This window comes from Equus caballus, chromosome 14 (genome assembly GCF_041296265.1).
Source record: "Equus caballus isolate H_3958 breed thoroughbred chromosome 14, TB-T2T, whole genome shotgun sequence".
In the NCBI taxonomy this organism is placed as follows: Eukaryota; Metazoa; Chordata; class Mammalia; order Perissodactyla; family Equidae; genus Equus; species Equus caballus.
Genome location: NC_091697.1, coordinates 105,229,570 through 105,245,039, shown reverse-complemented (window position 1 = coordinate 105,245,039; position 15,470 = coordinate 105,229,570). Strand labels below are relative to the sequence as shown.

Below are 15,470 nucleotides of genomic sequence, written 5' to 3'. Positions count from 1 at the left end.
TTGTAATAGCCAACAACTGGAAACAACCTAAATGTCTATCATGAATGAACTGATAAACAACCTGTAGCGCGTACATACAATGGATTAATACTCAGTAATAAAAAAGGAATGAGCTACTGACACATGCTACAACAAGGCTGAATCTCAAATAACTATGCTGAGAGAAGGAAGCCAGACAAAAATGTATACATATGGTATAATTCCACTTACACAGAGTTGTTGGAAATGCAAACTAATGTATGGGGACAGGAAGCAGACCCTAATTGTCTGGAAATTGGCACGGGAAAGGAGGGGTATGAAGGAGGGTTAGAAAAGGGCACGAAGAAACTTTTGGGGGTGATGGATATGTTCACTATCTTGTTTGTGGTCATGGTTTCACAGGTGTATACATACGTCAAAACGTGTCAAATCGTATACTCTAAATATGTGTAGTGTATTGTATGTCAATTATATCTCAACAAAGCCAGTAAAGAAAAAAATACCTGAAATATGAAAAGTTATATTAAAATTTTATTATAGCTGATGCAGAGAAGTAACCAAATCTGTCAAAATTTGAGTTAATGTAACTAATTTACTAACTAAAGTTTGAGTTGCTTTGGTTAATCTGAGGTAGGTACTACTTAGCAATAAATTGTGTGACAGGTAAACAGACAGGAACGTCAAGGACTGGAGATCAAGCTACTACTTGGGTCTTTAAACTACAGCTTGGAGCTTTAAAATTAAAAATTGTTTTGCTCCTAAGTAAAGCTTATTAACTAGGAAAAGCTCTGTTACCCTTGGTCAGAAATGGGTCATTCATGTTACATTCCAGTTAGCCTGGACTGGTTTTGCGGAATTGGTTCCTAAGCGAAGCAGCACTCCAGGACTCCACAGCCTTTACTGCTCTGAATTCTTCTCCCAAAAGGTGAGCGTGGGGAGAGGGGAGAGGAAGCCTCTTTTGCAGGCATTTGTAGCAGAACCATTTTTTTCCTCCTATACTTTCATGCATATGTGACAATGTTTTGATGCAGATTTACCGAAACTCCAAGTCACTTTTTGTTTCTAAATTGAGCTGTTACGGAAGATGAATTTATACTTATCCTTTATTAGGGGAAGCTTTACCAGTGAACTGGTAGCTCCCAAAACTCTGGAACCAAAGACAGCTCCAATTTACTATTTGTATGTTGTTCTTAAATCCTTCCTGGTGCAATATAATTGACTAGTCTGGTCTGCAGGCCAAAAGGTGATGTGACTACAATGCATAGGGCAATTCCAGAAGCACGACTTCACTTGCTAAGACAATGGTTGTGTCCCTCCATTCAACAAGCCCAGCCAAATTCTATTTCCCTAATCAGAGCTAAATGCCTACACTGTATGACAGTAACATTTACTCACTTATTTATAAAATTTACATGATTTTAGAGAAAAAAAAAGGATACCTGTGTTTTGAATTCCAGAATGTTATTTCCCGGATTAATTCTTCCTAGTAATATCAAATCCTTTATCTGCATACATTTCTTTTTAGGAGCTGTGCTGTAGTTCACGGGCTTTTTTATAGTATGTTGATGGCCAGACCCAGAGGAGGGGCTCTGACTGTCATTTGCATGTGGAACAGCAAAAGCTGACTTTTTAAGATATGGTTTCATCTGATGCCCAGTTTCACTGCCTAAGACATCAATTCCTTGATGTACCAGGGATTCTGGTGCTCCCCTGGGTGGTTGCTGGGAAGCTGTTTTCCTAGTTCGTCTTTTTGGATTACAATTGGAAAGAGCCTGATCACAAATAACAGCTGATGGATGGGTGTCATTTTGGGCAAATTCACTTGAGGTTTCTGAAATATTTAATGTGCCAGTTACTGCTGAAGGACTACAGGATTCATGCCCTTTGGCTGTGGTTTCTGTAAGGTCATTTTCTTTTTGTGAATATTCTGCTTGAGCAAAAAAAGCAACAGGCTGGGATGGTAATTTAATCTTCTTAGTGCCATCTGAATATCTCGATTTTGATAACCCATCCAAGGTACAGTCTTTGACCTTTTTTTTAGAATTCAGCTCATTTCCAGAAAATTCTTCCCTTCTCACCATCTCTGAAATGAGATGAGTACAGGTATTTTGGCTGTCATTCCACGCTTCCAGAGACAACTGTGTTTCCTGCACACGTCTACAAACAAGGCTGACAGAAGAAAGGGAAGATGACTGAGGCTGCACTGAAGTTTCCGGACTGATAAGCTCTTGGCTGTCCTTATCACTACAGATTTCTGAGCTGGACGGCTTCCTCAAACTAAGACCAGACAAAGATGCTACATCCTGATACTTCTGAATTCTCTCGCTTATTTTTTTCTGTTTCTTTGCCACAACCAAAAGGCTCTTCTGTCTTGCGGCCAAGCTAGCCAGTTGTTCTCTCAGGACTCCCTGCTTAAATGATGCTACGGACACCCTGTAGGAAGAAACAGAGAAGAAAATGCAAAAACAGGAGGAAACTTTTTCTCTAGCAGTCATTTAAATTTTAAAGATATTCTTTCTCAATTTAAGTTTAATCAGCTCAAAGTAGTCTATCTCTGCAAGGTATTTCCTGTGAGAGGAAGGTGACTCTTAAGGTGAGTCTGCCTTTTTTAGGAGTGACCTTGTAGGTATCCACATTTATATTCATGATTATCAGTTGTGAGTCAACTCCAGAAGAGAAACAAAACTCAGGTTATCCACCTAGATATCTACTAGCCTTTACTTGGAAGGCAGCAGGTGATGGCTGGGGAGGAACACCATTCTTTACGTTTGGAGTTTGCTTACCAGTTTACAAGGAAAAGGTGCATCAGGAAGTAAGCAAAATTTGGGAGTCAAGTTCCACTCAAATTCCCTTAGCTATGGAGGAGTGAGACTGTTCTGTGTATAATTACGCTGAGCCAGGCCTGAGATACACCAGTTCATCAAGTAATCAGGTCATTGCACTTTGAACCTGTATCAAGTCCAGAGGACCACCCACACAAGCATTATTAGCCTGTGTTCCTTCTCCAAACCAAATCTCTGAGGGGCTTGATGACTAAGTGGGAGGAAATGGCTCATCCACACCTCTGTCTTTTGGTGATACCCACCTACACCACACTGACCTTCAGGCTACTGGACACTTTGTTTCCAGTGGTTCTCAAACTTTCTAGTCTCAGGACTTCCTTACACTCTTAAAAATTACTGAGGAACCCAAAGAACTTTAGTTTATATGGGTTATATGTATCAATATCTACCGTTTTAGAAAATAAAACTGAGAAATTTTTAAAAAACAAAAATACACAAGCACACATTCCATTAGCTACCAGAGTGATGATATTATCACATATCACATGGCCTCTAGAAAATTCCACCGTACACTCATGAAAGAATAAGAGCAAAAAAATCTTAGTATTATTACAAAAAATCTTTTGACTTCATGAACCCCTTGAAATGGTCTCAGGGACCCTTAGGGACCACCCTTTAAGAGTAGCTGTTTTAAGGGAAAGCAAGAGTAGAGAGATCTGTTTCTTCTACCACAGTTTAGAGTTGTATTGAACTCCAAGCAGACTGGGTGTTAACGTGAGTAGTAGACACAAAGGAAAGAAGCAGAAAGAAGAAGTAAGATGAGCAAACAACTGGTAGCATAAAATGCCAGAAGCGGACAGAGGAGAAACAAAGGAGAAAATAATATCACACTTAAAACTATGTGAAACAAAGAGTTCAGACAGAAAATGAAAGTGCTCTTTAGATTACAAGATTTTAAGTTGTAAAGCAGTATTAATAGGGATTTACACACTTGAAACCCCAACTGATCAGGAACTTCTCAAAATTCTAGATGTATTGTTAATCACAGGACACAAAGGAAAACTGAAGCCAGCGGTCTCCAAAGTCCCCTAGAAAACATCCTGTAGTCAGTTACCCACCTATAAGTTCACCTGCTTTATACTGACAGGAAAATCGGAAATAGAAAGGAATTTACGATACTTATTCACTATAGAGAAAAGAAAAATGGGGATAAAACAAGACTTATAAATAAAAATAGCAAACTTATTTTTAAATAAGTTCAGAAACACCTGAAATATGCAATAGAAGTCAAATGATTGTAAGACAAGAATACAAGGGAAATTAGAAAAATTACATGTGAATAAAGAATAGGGTCGAAAAGATAGCTGCACCCCATGTTCGCTACAGCGCCACTTCCAACAGCCCAGACGTGGGAGTGGCCCAGCGCCCACCTAGGAACGAACGAATGAGGAAAATGTGGCATGCAGGTACAGTGGAAAATCACTCAGTTATAAAAAGAAGGAAATCCTGTCATTTGCAACAACATGGATGGCCCTTGAGGTCATTATGCTAAGTGAGATAAGTCAGAGAGAAAGACAAATACCATTACATCTCACTCACAGACAGAGACTAGACTGGTGGCTGCTGGAGGTGGAGGGTGGGGGATGAGGGTGGGAGAAATGAGTGAAGGTGGTCAAAGGTACAAACATCATCCAGTTATGAAATAAATAAGTCATGAGGATGCAGACAGCATGGTGACTACAGCTAATAATACCGTGTTTATATTTGAAAGGTGCTAAGACAGTAAATAAAGCACTCAGTTTTTTCACTCACCTGTATTTTTCAGCCAGATCATCCCTTTCTGCCTTCTGTTCGGCAAGCACATTATCCACGACCTCCTTTATCTCTAACATCTTTTCAGTGTATTGGTCTAGAAACATGGTGGTAAAATAAGAAGTCAGTTAACTGAGAGACAACAAATGTTAAATTTGGCCACACAGGACTTAGCCTCTAAGTCCTGTACAAAACTTGGATCCCTCAGCCAGATCACAGATACAAAAGGTGTCAGAATATGGAGCCTGTGAATTTGTAAGGAGATTTTTTTAGAGAGCTGTTGCTTAACTGGGTGGGAATCTCCATCCTGAGCAGCAAAAGTGAGAGGTGAGGCGGTTTCTCTCCTTTAGCTCAAGCCTAATGGGGACAGCATCTCAAAGGTTGTTGAGATATAATAACTCTCAGTTGAGGTGACAAAGGACTCATATTTGGCTTCTTCCCTGAATATCTAGAGGTCGAGATCCTGAAGGGCAAGAAGCTTCCACAGCAAGACAAAGAAAAAGCTGCTGCTGTGCTGGGAATGAACTTTGCTCCCTTCTAAGAACGGGTCCAAGGGGCCCGGACCCTGCTGACCTGCCTTGGAGCCTGCCCAGTGATCCTGCCAGGAGGGCTTCTAGCCGAGGGTGAGAGTCTGTGTAGGGAGGACACCAGGAAAAACAGAAGCTGAGAGGAGACTGAGGGGACAGGGAGAGGAAACTGTGAACTGCCACATCACAGAGCCATATAGAAGCTTCAGCAGAGCCTCAAAAACTGCTCTCAAGTCAAGAGACGTAGTTTAAACATCTGCCAAAGAGCAACGGAGCCAACTGCAGTCAGGACTCAGGCACCAGCCAAGAACTCTGGGTCCCAAGGCCTTCCCTTCCTCCCTTAAGGGGGCAATGAGATAAACATAAAGGATCATGAGTAGTCGATGCACTGTAATGGTTATAACCGAATAAAATTAAGTTGCAAAGCCTGGGGCTGGGGAGGGGAGAAAAGTGTCTAATCTTAGAAGCATTAAAAGAACAGCAAAGAAAAAAGGTGATACATTTTACTATACAGAATTTGAAATCTGAAAATTTATGTATGTTAGCACAAACTAACACTTGTTACAAATAAAAAGACAGTCAAGTGGCCGAAAAAAGTATTTTCAACAGTTATGGCATAAAATGGGTCAGTATACTTGATTATATAAAATATTTATTAATAGAAAACAGGAACAGTCAATTCACAAAATAGGAAATAAAACTAGCGAAAAAATACCACTAATAATCAATAATGAAAATGAAAATACTAGGCACATTTTTCTTATTAAACTAGTAAAATTATTGTAAATGAAAATACTGATGCTATTAGCAGTGTAAAGAAAAAGACTAATGTGTACTGGTTGAAGTGCAAATTAGAATGTAATACTTTAGGAAACTAATTTATCAATATGAACCAATAGATTTTTAAATGTCTATATATTTTTCAATATTCCAATAATTCCAATTTTGTTAATCTTTTCTAAGCAGCTAATCTAAATCCAGAAAAAGCTACGTGTTGTAACATAATAGGAAAACGTTGGAAAAACCCAAATGCTCAAGAAAAAGGAAAAAATTAAGTAAACCATGGAACATTTATTGAACAGAATACTATGTAACCACTAAGAATGATGGCTATGGGAAAAAAGAATGCAAAAATAGCACTTCTAGCATGATCCTAACTGTTTTTAACAATTTTATTGAGGTACAATTGTGTAACTATGTTCTTAAAAAAAATTATGTATCCCCCACAAAAAGGAAACAAATACATCAAAATATTGTGATGAGACAGTAGGTAATTTTAGCATATTTTTTCCTTTTTTTTTTGAAGTGCATCTATGCCTTTTATAATGAAAAAAATTATAAACTTGGAAAATTCATCTAAGATGCATAAAATATTATAAATACTAAATAAAATGTACAAACCATACATATTTGTTTGGTGGTATGAGTTATTTTGTATTATTTTCCTCAAAACATAACATGTACCAAGTGTTAGGACAAGATAAAAAGCAGAATGGGTATAACTCAAAAAGAAACAATTTTTTACAGAGGCTACACAACACGAGTTAGGACAAGACATGGACTAACGGCTGTATCCTGCTACACAAAAGATTGATGAGGTACTTTAAATTACTTTATTTAGTTTTTTGCTGAGGAAGATTGGCCCTAACTCTGTGCCAACCTTCCTCTGTTTTGTATCTGAGCTGCCACCACAGCATGGCCACTGATAGACAAGTGGTGTAGGTCCATGTTCAGGAGCCGAACCCGGGCTGCTGAAGAGGAGCACACTGAACTTAACCACTAGGCCACCTGGGCTGGCCCCCCAAATTACTTTATTTTTAGCTGACTATTTTTAACATTCAGATCTGCATCTATCAGAAGTGACTTTCTACCTTGTAAATCATAACTCAAGAAAACACAGCTGTGAACCATCAAGGGTTTGCAAATACTGAAGTTTTGAGAAATTAAGATTATTAGGTCAAGGATCAGAGTCTCATTTACTATTTTGAATCGCTAATGCTTTGCGAACAGGAAGACATCTATGCAGCAAGACGTTCACCGGGTTTACGTGCTCATCTCAAAGTTAGGAGGATTTGCTCTACTTGTGTCACCACTGCACATTCCTTTTCTGACCTGTTTTTAAGGGTTGCCCATAGCTGGGTGAAACTGAGGAGCTGAGGAGTAATATAATCTCATCTCTAGTCACTGTCTTCTACTTTTTGTCACATCTTCATCTAAACATATCACCAGTAGTGGCTTATCCCTGATCATGGTTTTCAGTGTCTCTCAAATTACCACAGCTTGAGTCTAGAAGTACCTTTATCAACAATTACACAAACTACTGGTTGGCATCACTGACTTATAATGATCAGTCCCGGCACTTTAAATACTCCAGGATAAAAAAAGACCACTTTTTCAGCCACTGTGAGCTTTGAAATAAATATGAACCTTAAGATGAGGTAGCAATAACCTTGGATATCTGAAATAATCAAACTTAAGTATCAATCCATATTTACCTGCCTCTTCAGGGGTTCTTATTTCAAACTCTAATAAGTCTTCTTGCTTTTCTTCTATATCTTGTAGAGTGGCACTGACGATCTGACGCTGTCATATAAAAATATTAAAAACTTCATTACAAGAATGTAGATGTTTCTCTGATACGCAATTGGCAAATGCTAAAGAAAGTGCTGTTAAAAATGCTCATTTCCCTTTACATTGAAAATGTACTTAAGCTTTGCTTAACCTTAACCGTGTGTTGCATTTTGAAAAAGAAAGTAAACACTATCTTGATTTATGTAGCAGAGTTTTTCTACTCCTGGAAAATAGAATGTAAGAGCAGCCACCATGTAAACAATCCTAACTGCTCGCTGCCCTCTGTAATACCTACAGGTATAGGAAAGCAACAACTGCTCAGCACACAGGATTTAAAAGTCACATACACACAACAGGTTCACTTTAAGACATTATGACTCTCATTGCACACTATGGAAATCTCACACATAATCTCAGAAACACAAAACACCACTCTCAAAAACTCACAAAGGGGATTTTCAGACCACCTCTGCATCCCCTTGTCAGTACTGATCTTTCTGCCTGGAATATCTTCAATTTGTTCTGTCCAGATTCCTCTCTCTCTTAGGAGAGATGGAGTCGTGGAGTGGACTCTGTAACCAAGCTGCCTGGGTGTGAATTCTGGCTCTACCTCTTCTAAGCTGGGCGACTCCAGCAGATTACTTAGCCTCTCCTTGCCTAAACTGAGTACACATGTAAAATGCTTAGGACAGTGCCAGCACGAAGTAAGAGCTCAATAAATGCTGCTTATTATTATCTAAAACCCATCTCATACAATAAACCTCTGACTAATCTAATCCATACTAATTTCTCCTTTCTCAGAATTACTTAAGCATTTCAGTGCTACATAATTTACCATGAATATGTATAATGTCTAATGCATTATATTTATCTAAGATAATGAGATCTTGTAGGCAAGAGCATGGCTTTGAATTTGTGTACGGTTTCCACACTGTTGGATATATAGTTGTTGTTCAATAAATGACAACTGATGGACTGACTCATATTATCTATCCTTTTATATATTTTCAATACACCTTCATTTTTAAAATGTGCAGGCCCTCAAAGGCCTCTGAAGTATGTTGCTTTGAAATTTTACTTTGGTACTCACAAGGAATACGGAAAGTGCACTAATAAAACCATTTAATTATGTCGAAAAGTAATCTCACTGCTTCCATTTATGAAACGTACCAAAGTAAAACTACAAAATATAGATATGCAAAACAGACAAACAAAACAAGATTTCTCTCTGGTTACAGTGAATGGCTACGGTTACCAAAGCAAACTAAAGGTCCGGATCTGTGCCCAGGCTAACGCTCTCCCTACAGATTAGGATAAAGAGAACATTTCTTGATGCTGACTTTCCTTTCTGTTTGGCCTCATGTTGTGGATGCACTCACTCTCGGCCACCACGGGCCACGGCCTTTCACTCTACGCCAGCTCCACCCTCCACCATGGAGGCTCCAGCATAACTTTGTCTCCAAGATCCCCCTCCTTAAGTCCTTCATTACTGCCTGTTTCTCTTTAAAAAAAATCCTAACCTAGGATCTGTCTTTGGAACAAGCAGCTTTAGACAGTTTATACTCTGTTTACTGTAAAGCTTTACTACGATTTATTCCAAGTTTGCAGTTTTACTATGGCAGGATCATCTTTGCCTCTGACATCTCTGTTATAGCTTCATACGGTACAGCACAGTGGGTAAGAGCGCAGGCTCTGGAGCAGACTGCTGGAGTTTAATTCTGGCATTGCTACTTAATAGAAATGTAATTTTGCGTTAAATTACTTAATCTCTCTTACTCTAGTGTCCCCATCTGTAATGAGGAAGTTAATGAGAATAACAGAACCTACCCAGAAGGGTTGTTATGAGGACTAAAGGAGTTCACATAAAGTGCTTAGAGGACAGCACGCCATATAATAAGTGCTCAATGAACCCCAAGTATTATTAGTATTATTACTTCTGTACTCATTCTATCCGGGAATAGCAAAGGAGGCTGCCCACATGCTGGGATGGGAAGGTGTTACAAGGCAGCACCAAACTAAAACCATTGATTTCCTTTGTATCTGGCCACAGAGTCACCCCCTACCTTCAATTTCGTTTGAAATTTCCAACACTGGGAAACAATTTTACATTTTCAAAAGACAAACCCTTAATGACTTTAAAGTCTTCCTATTTCTTTTGAGTTTTTCTTTTTCTTTAAAGTTGGTTTTCCTTAGACCCCTATATCTCCATTACATTTTCCCTGAGGCTTGGCATCTAGAATGATATAATTATTCCTGAAGCAAATATCCACATAATTAATAATAGGGCCTTTTCCCCCTAATGTTCTAATCTTTATGTGAAAATACATCTTAAAGATACTTATGGTCAATATGATGGGCTGAGCTGATACAGAAGGAGCCCTGTCCACTCCAAACACATGGAAATATTGGACAAAATACAATAAGCTTTACACACACACAGAGCTAAGAATGGAAACGGAAATTCCCAGGTGCCAGCCATGAAGCCAGCAGTGGCCCATGGGTGGTTCGGAACAAACAGAGGTATTAGGGGCCGGGTTTTTAACGCCCACAAAGGGACAAGCCCACATGAGGAGGGAGTTAGAATAGAATCCCTGAATAAAGCTAGTGACCTTCAGTGCATGTCTTTTAGGTTAAATAAGGATTAGAAAAACTCTACTTGGCACCCACCTAAGCCTTTGGGTAGAAAACTAGAGACCCAAGCCTATGCCACATGTGTATACAAGAACAAAATTTATACAGTCTGTGTGGTTCAGGAACCCAAACTGAGAAATTAGCATAAAAACTGGTGCGAAACTGATCAACCCCTACGGCCCGAGCACAGGCAGATATAAAATACAAAGGCTAGGCAGACCAAATTCCTACAGGAAACACACTCACTGACAGGAGATCACAAGAGAAAATTACAAACCATGGGAAGAACCAAAATATCATGAGAAAGAGTCGGGAGGAGAATTTGAAATTCCTTTAAAAATGTTTGAGGGGCTGGCCTGGTGGTATAGTGGTTAGGTTTGCACACTCTGCTTCAGGGTTCACAGATCTGGATCCTGAGCATGGACTTACACACTGCTTGTCAGGCCATGCTGTGGTGGCATCCCACATACAAAATAGAGGAAGGCTGGCACAGATGTTAGGTCAGTGACAATCTTCCTCAAGCAAAAAGAGGAAGATTGGCAACAGATGTTTGTGCTGGGCCAATCTTCCTCACCAAAAAAAAAAAAAAAGAAGAAGAAGAAGAAGAAAAGAAAGGAAGGCAAAAAAAGTTTGAAAAGATTTTTCTTAATGCTATCAATATTGTAAGGCAAGATCAGGAAAGTCTTTTTGTTTTTTTATAACAAAAATTTGAAAAGGAAACATAGAAGTTCTAGAAATAAAATAGTTATTGAAATTAAAGATTCAATGCAGGGTTAAATAGATAGAAATATTGAGGAGAGAAATAATGAATCAGTTTGAATACCACTTAAAATAAAATATTTAAGGTATAAATTAGTTGATTAATCAGTTTCAGTTCAATGAATGACATTTTCCCCTCTCCACTAACTGAAAGTCTGTAAGAGAAGTTAATCAACATGCACAGTCAGATTCAAAGTAATATTTCATGGAGGATGCTACTTTGCTTAAGAAGTTAGTGTCTAGTAAGCTTTGTGTTTTTATCAAACTAAGAATATCCATCTTATCAATTACTATATATTTTATTTAGCAACTACTATGTTATTTTCCCCAAAAATACACCTTTACATGAGGGGTTTCACATATAGCTAACACGATATTAGCCATGTGGGATCCAGGTTGGCTTAACCAGGTTGTGTACCTTTTCTCTGTCTGGGTTCCAGGGTCTTTTCTGCCTAGTAAATGTCCTAGGCACTTTCTGGGTGTAGCTGGATAAAGGAACACTATGACAGTAGCAGTGTCTGTGGGATAAGAGGCAGCCAAAGAACCCAGCCTAGGTGTAAGGAACAGCAGCTAATCATAATTCTGTATTCAATGCAGACAACTGAGAGTTAACCACACAACACATCTGGCTTGACTGATTCTGTTCAATTATGCTATTTTATTTTCTTATGACAAAACTATTTTCAACCTGCATGTCCTTAAAATGGAAAGAGTGTTGCCAATAGCCAATGGCTGGCTGGCCCAAAGAATGGCATTTTCTAGGCTGAAGAATGAAAGGATTTCAATGTCACTCACCACAGGAAGGCTTTCTCTTGCTTTCTTTTGGTGTGAAAGAGAAGGTAGATCAATAGTTTTGCAGCCATCACAAAAACACCGTTTATGTCTTTTAGACCGGACAGCAGGAATTTTTACTTTAAAAAATAAAATTAGAAAATATAAGAATGTACAAAAATTTAGGTTTATTTTATCAATTGTAATGGTGACAGAATGGGAAGAATAAATTAAGTCTATAATTATTATAATATCTTTTTTTTTTCTTTTTCTCCCCAAAGCCCCCAGGCACATAGTTGTATATTCTCAGTCGTGGGTCCCTCTAGTTGTGGTATGTGGCATGCCGCCTCAGCATGGCCCAATGAGCAGCGCCATGTCCGCGCCCAGGATTCGAACTGACAAAACCCTGGGCCATCTGCAGTGGAGCACGTGAACTTAACCACTCAGCCACTCAGCCACGGGGCCGGCCCCTATAATTATTATAATATCTTGATGTTGGTCAGCACTTTACTATTATTATTATCAATTGACACATCACAGCTAACATTTACTGAATACTTACCACATTCTGGAGATCGAACTCTTTCCCTAAATCATCCTATTTAACGTTCACAGGAACCCCGTGAGGTAGGAAGTTTATTAAATCCATTTTACAGAAGAGGAAAGTGAAGCTTAGAGGTATTCAGGAAGTTGCCTCATGTCACACAGCTAGTACTGAAACCAGATCTGATTCCAAAGTCCATGCTCTTAACCACTACGACTATGACTCATTGTCTCTCTCAAGTTCTCTCTGACCCTCCTCCCATTCTAGACTTCCTGTCTCCATGAAAGTACTGCACCTCATAGCCCTCATCTCTTTGGGGTACCTGACCAAGGAAACGTAAACAATTTCCAAGAAACAGCAGACAAGTGGAAACAGACATAGCACTTTATAAGAGAGTGCCCAGTAACTCCAAAAGCAAAGCTTCTCGGTAAGCAGAGCTGATATCAATTATGGAACCTGAACCTTCAGGCATGGATGTGGAGAGGGAGAGAGACATGGCTGGGGTCTAAGAAAGGCCCTGACGCTATGGACTTACCACATGGTAGCAGGCAACAAACGGAGGAAGCTTGCATCAGTCTGGACCTTGACCTAACTGCGGTCTAGCTTGCTAGTAAAATATGACACAATGATTAGGCTCTGACAACCACAACAGCAATGTTATTCTGCCCTTGAAAATCAACAGCTGGTGAGGATAGTGGGAGGCTGGGGGAGAAGTGTGCGACATGGGCTCTCCCTCCAATATTCTTCCTCATAGAGAGAGAGGGCAGATACATTCCTGAGTTTCTTCTAAGAGTCAAGGCTCAAGCAAGAGGGAAAAGGACGAACAATCCCCTCTCCCCAACTTACATTGTGATTAATTGCCTGTTTTCTGGCTCGTCTCCCCACTAGACTGGAAGCTCCTCGTGGGCAAGTGCCTGGTTTGCATAGCAGGTGCTCAACAAAAGTATGTTTTCTAAATTAGTGTTCCCTAAATGCCTATTTCTTATAGATAATTCATTATATTATTTAAGCACAAACTATTGCTAAAAAATGGTTCACAAAATTTTGCCTGGCTATACATTGCCTTGAAATATTCTTTTCACTATGATCTATCACATACACACATACATGTATAGTATATCTGCTTAACAAACTCACATTCTAGCACTACAGGATTAGAGTCTTGAAAAGTTGGCATCAGTCCAACTTTTGTATGAATCATTACAATTACACATTTTTTTTCTTCTTCTTCTCCCCAAAGCCTCCCAGTATAGTTGTATATTCCAGTTGTAGGTCCCTCTGGTTGTGCTGTGTGGGACGCCACCTCAGCATGGCTTGATGAGTGGTGTCACATACGTGCCCAGGATCTGAACTGGCAAAACCCTGGGCCTCCAGAGCGGAGCACGTGAACTTAACCACTAGGCCACAGGGTCAGCCCCTACAAATTTTGAAGTAATAGAATCTTAGTTGCAAAGACTTTAGTATAATGTCATCCCTTTTCACCCCCACTACAAGTAAACCAATCTACGTAGTTTCAGTTACATCTATCTCAGACCCAATGGTAGGGAGATTCATGTTTGTTTAATGAATGATATGGATTTCATTTCAACATGTAACTCCAATCCAATAGGATCACATGATCTATAAATTAAACCAAGTTTAAAAATGCCAATTACTAACAATAAATAATGCTTTTCAAGAGTTTAATAAACATATAAAACATCTATCCCCAGTTATGAAACAACTTAACACTACAGATATGAAGATTTCATTTTTCTAGGCAGAGGTATATCCTGTATAAAAGAGCAAGCAGGACTGACATACCAGCGACTACAGCATTACTCTCATCTCTATTATCAGTCTCAACAGCACCGTAAGATTTCAGCAGCTCTTTCATCTTTTCGTCATCTGCTTCATCCAAAGCAGTCTTGCGTTTTTGATCCTTTTGATTAGGATTTGCTCCATGCTGTAGTAGAATCTCAGCTGCCTAGAATGGATTTTTCCAAAGTTATTTCTACAGACACTTAAAATCAATAATTTTTGCTTTCATTACAAGACAACATTACCAAGCATTAAAAGTTACCAAAAAGATTTCAAATTCTGGCCAAGAAAATTTTCATTAAATTTGATATAACTGTAAACTGACCCACTGATTTGGCCTGATCTGATCCCCTCACAGGAGAAGCAAACACGATGATGTGAAAGTATCAGCTATGCTGCTGTCATTGCAGTAAGAGGCAGACACAGGCATACCCATGTGCAGAAGGATTTACTCTCTCTTTAACAGAGCCCTGTGTCCCCCTAAAGCTGGAGGATGGGGTAGACAAGGGAGCAAGAATCACCTAGGACTATATTATGTTATAAACTGTGTTATAAATGGCCATTAGAGTTGACTAAAGCTCTATTTGGACTATATTCCAGGAGCACTACTTGTTGAAGAGGTTTCATGAGCTAGCCTGGAAACCTAATGTCTATTCTAATAATGACTATGAAAACATGTTATGTGCCCTAAATAACTGACTTATATTCACAGAATGTTAATGAGAAAAGGAAACAGAAATAATCTACTCCAACTCTATCATCTTACAGAAGAGGAAACAGGTCAGACAGGCTGTGACATTTCTGGGGGGAAAAGCTTCTAATATAAATAAAGTTTCTCTGAATAACTCAAGGTTATGTATTAGAAGTTTGTAATTGATCAAAGTCAAAGATAGTTACTAACTGGTTTATGGTATAAGTCAATTATAGCTGCTTAACGACGTGGATATATTCTGAGAAATGTGTTGCTAGGAGATTTCCTTGTTGTGCAATCATCATACAGCGTGCTTACACAAACCTAGACGGTATGGCCTACTACACACCTAGGCTGTATGGTATAGCCTAACGCTCCCAAGCTGCAAACCTGGACAGCATGTTACTGCACTGAACGCTATGGGCAATTGTGACAAATGGTAACTAAACATATCTAAACCTAGAAAAGGTACAGTAAAAACACAGCATAAACGACTAAAACTGGTACACCTGTATAGGGCACGTCCCACGAATGGAGCTTGCAGGACTGTACGTTGCTCTGGGTGAGTCGGTGAGTGAGTGGTGAGTGAATGTGGAGGTCTA

General features: G+C 39.1%; 1 protein-coding gene across 4 annotated transcripts in view; it reads right to left on the bottom strand.

The window, feature by feature from the left end:
• The window catches only part of ANKRD31 (ankyrin repeat domain 31), a 174,280-nt gene that overhangs the window by 27,925 nt on the left and 130,885 nt on the right, over positions 1-15,470 (bottom strand). For all 4 annotated transcript variants that reach the window (XM_070234674.1, XM_023618164.2, XM_023618167.2 and 1 more), the window contains exons 18-22: positions 14,181-14,343; positions 11,858-11,973; positions 7,597-7,684; positions 4,575-4,671; positions 1,419-2,412 (exon numbers count right to left, since the gene is read on the bottom strand). In XM_070234674.1, coding sequence (XP_070090775.1) covers positions 1,419-2,412; positions 4,575-4,671; positions 7,597-7,684; positions 11,858-11,973; positions 14,181-14,343 — 1,458 coding nt within the window. The remainder of the gene's footprint in view (positions 1-1,418; positions 2,413-4,574; positions 4,672-7,596; positions 7,685-11,857; positions 11,974-14,180; positions 14,344-15,470) is intronic.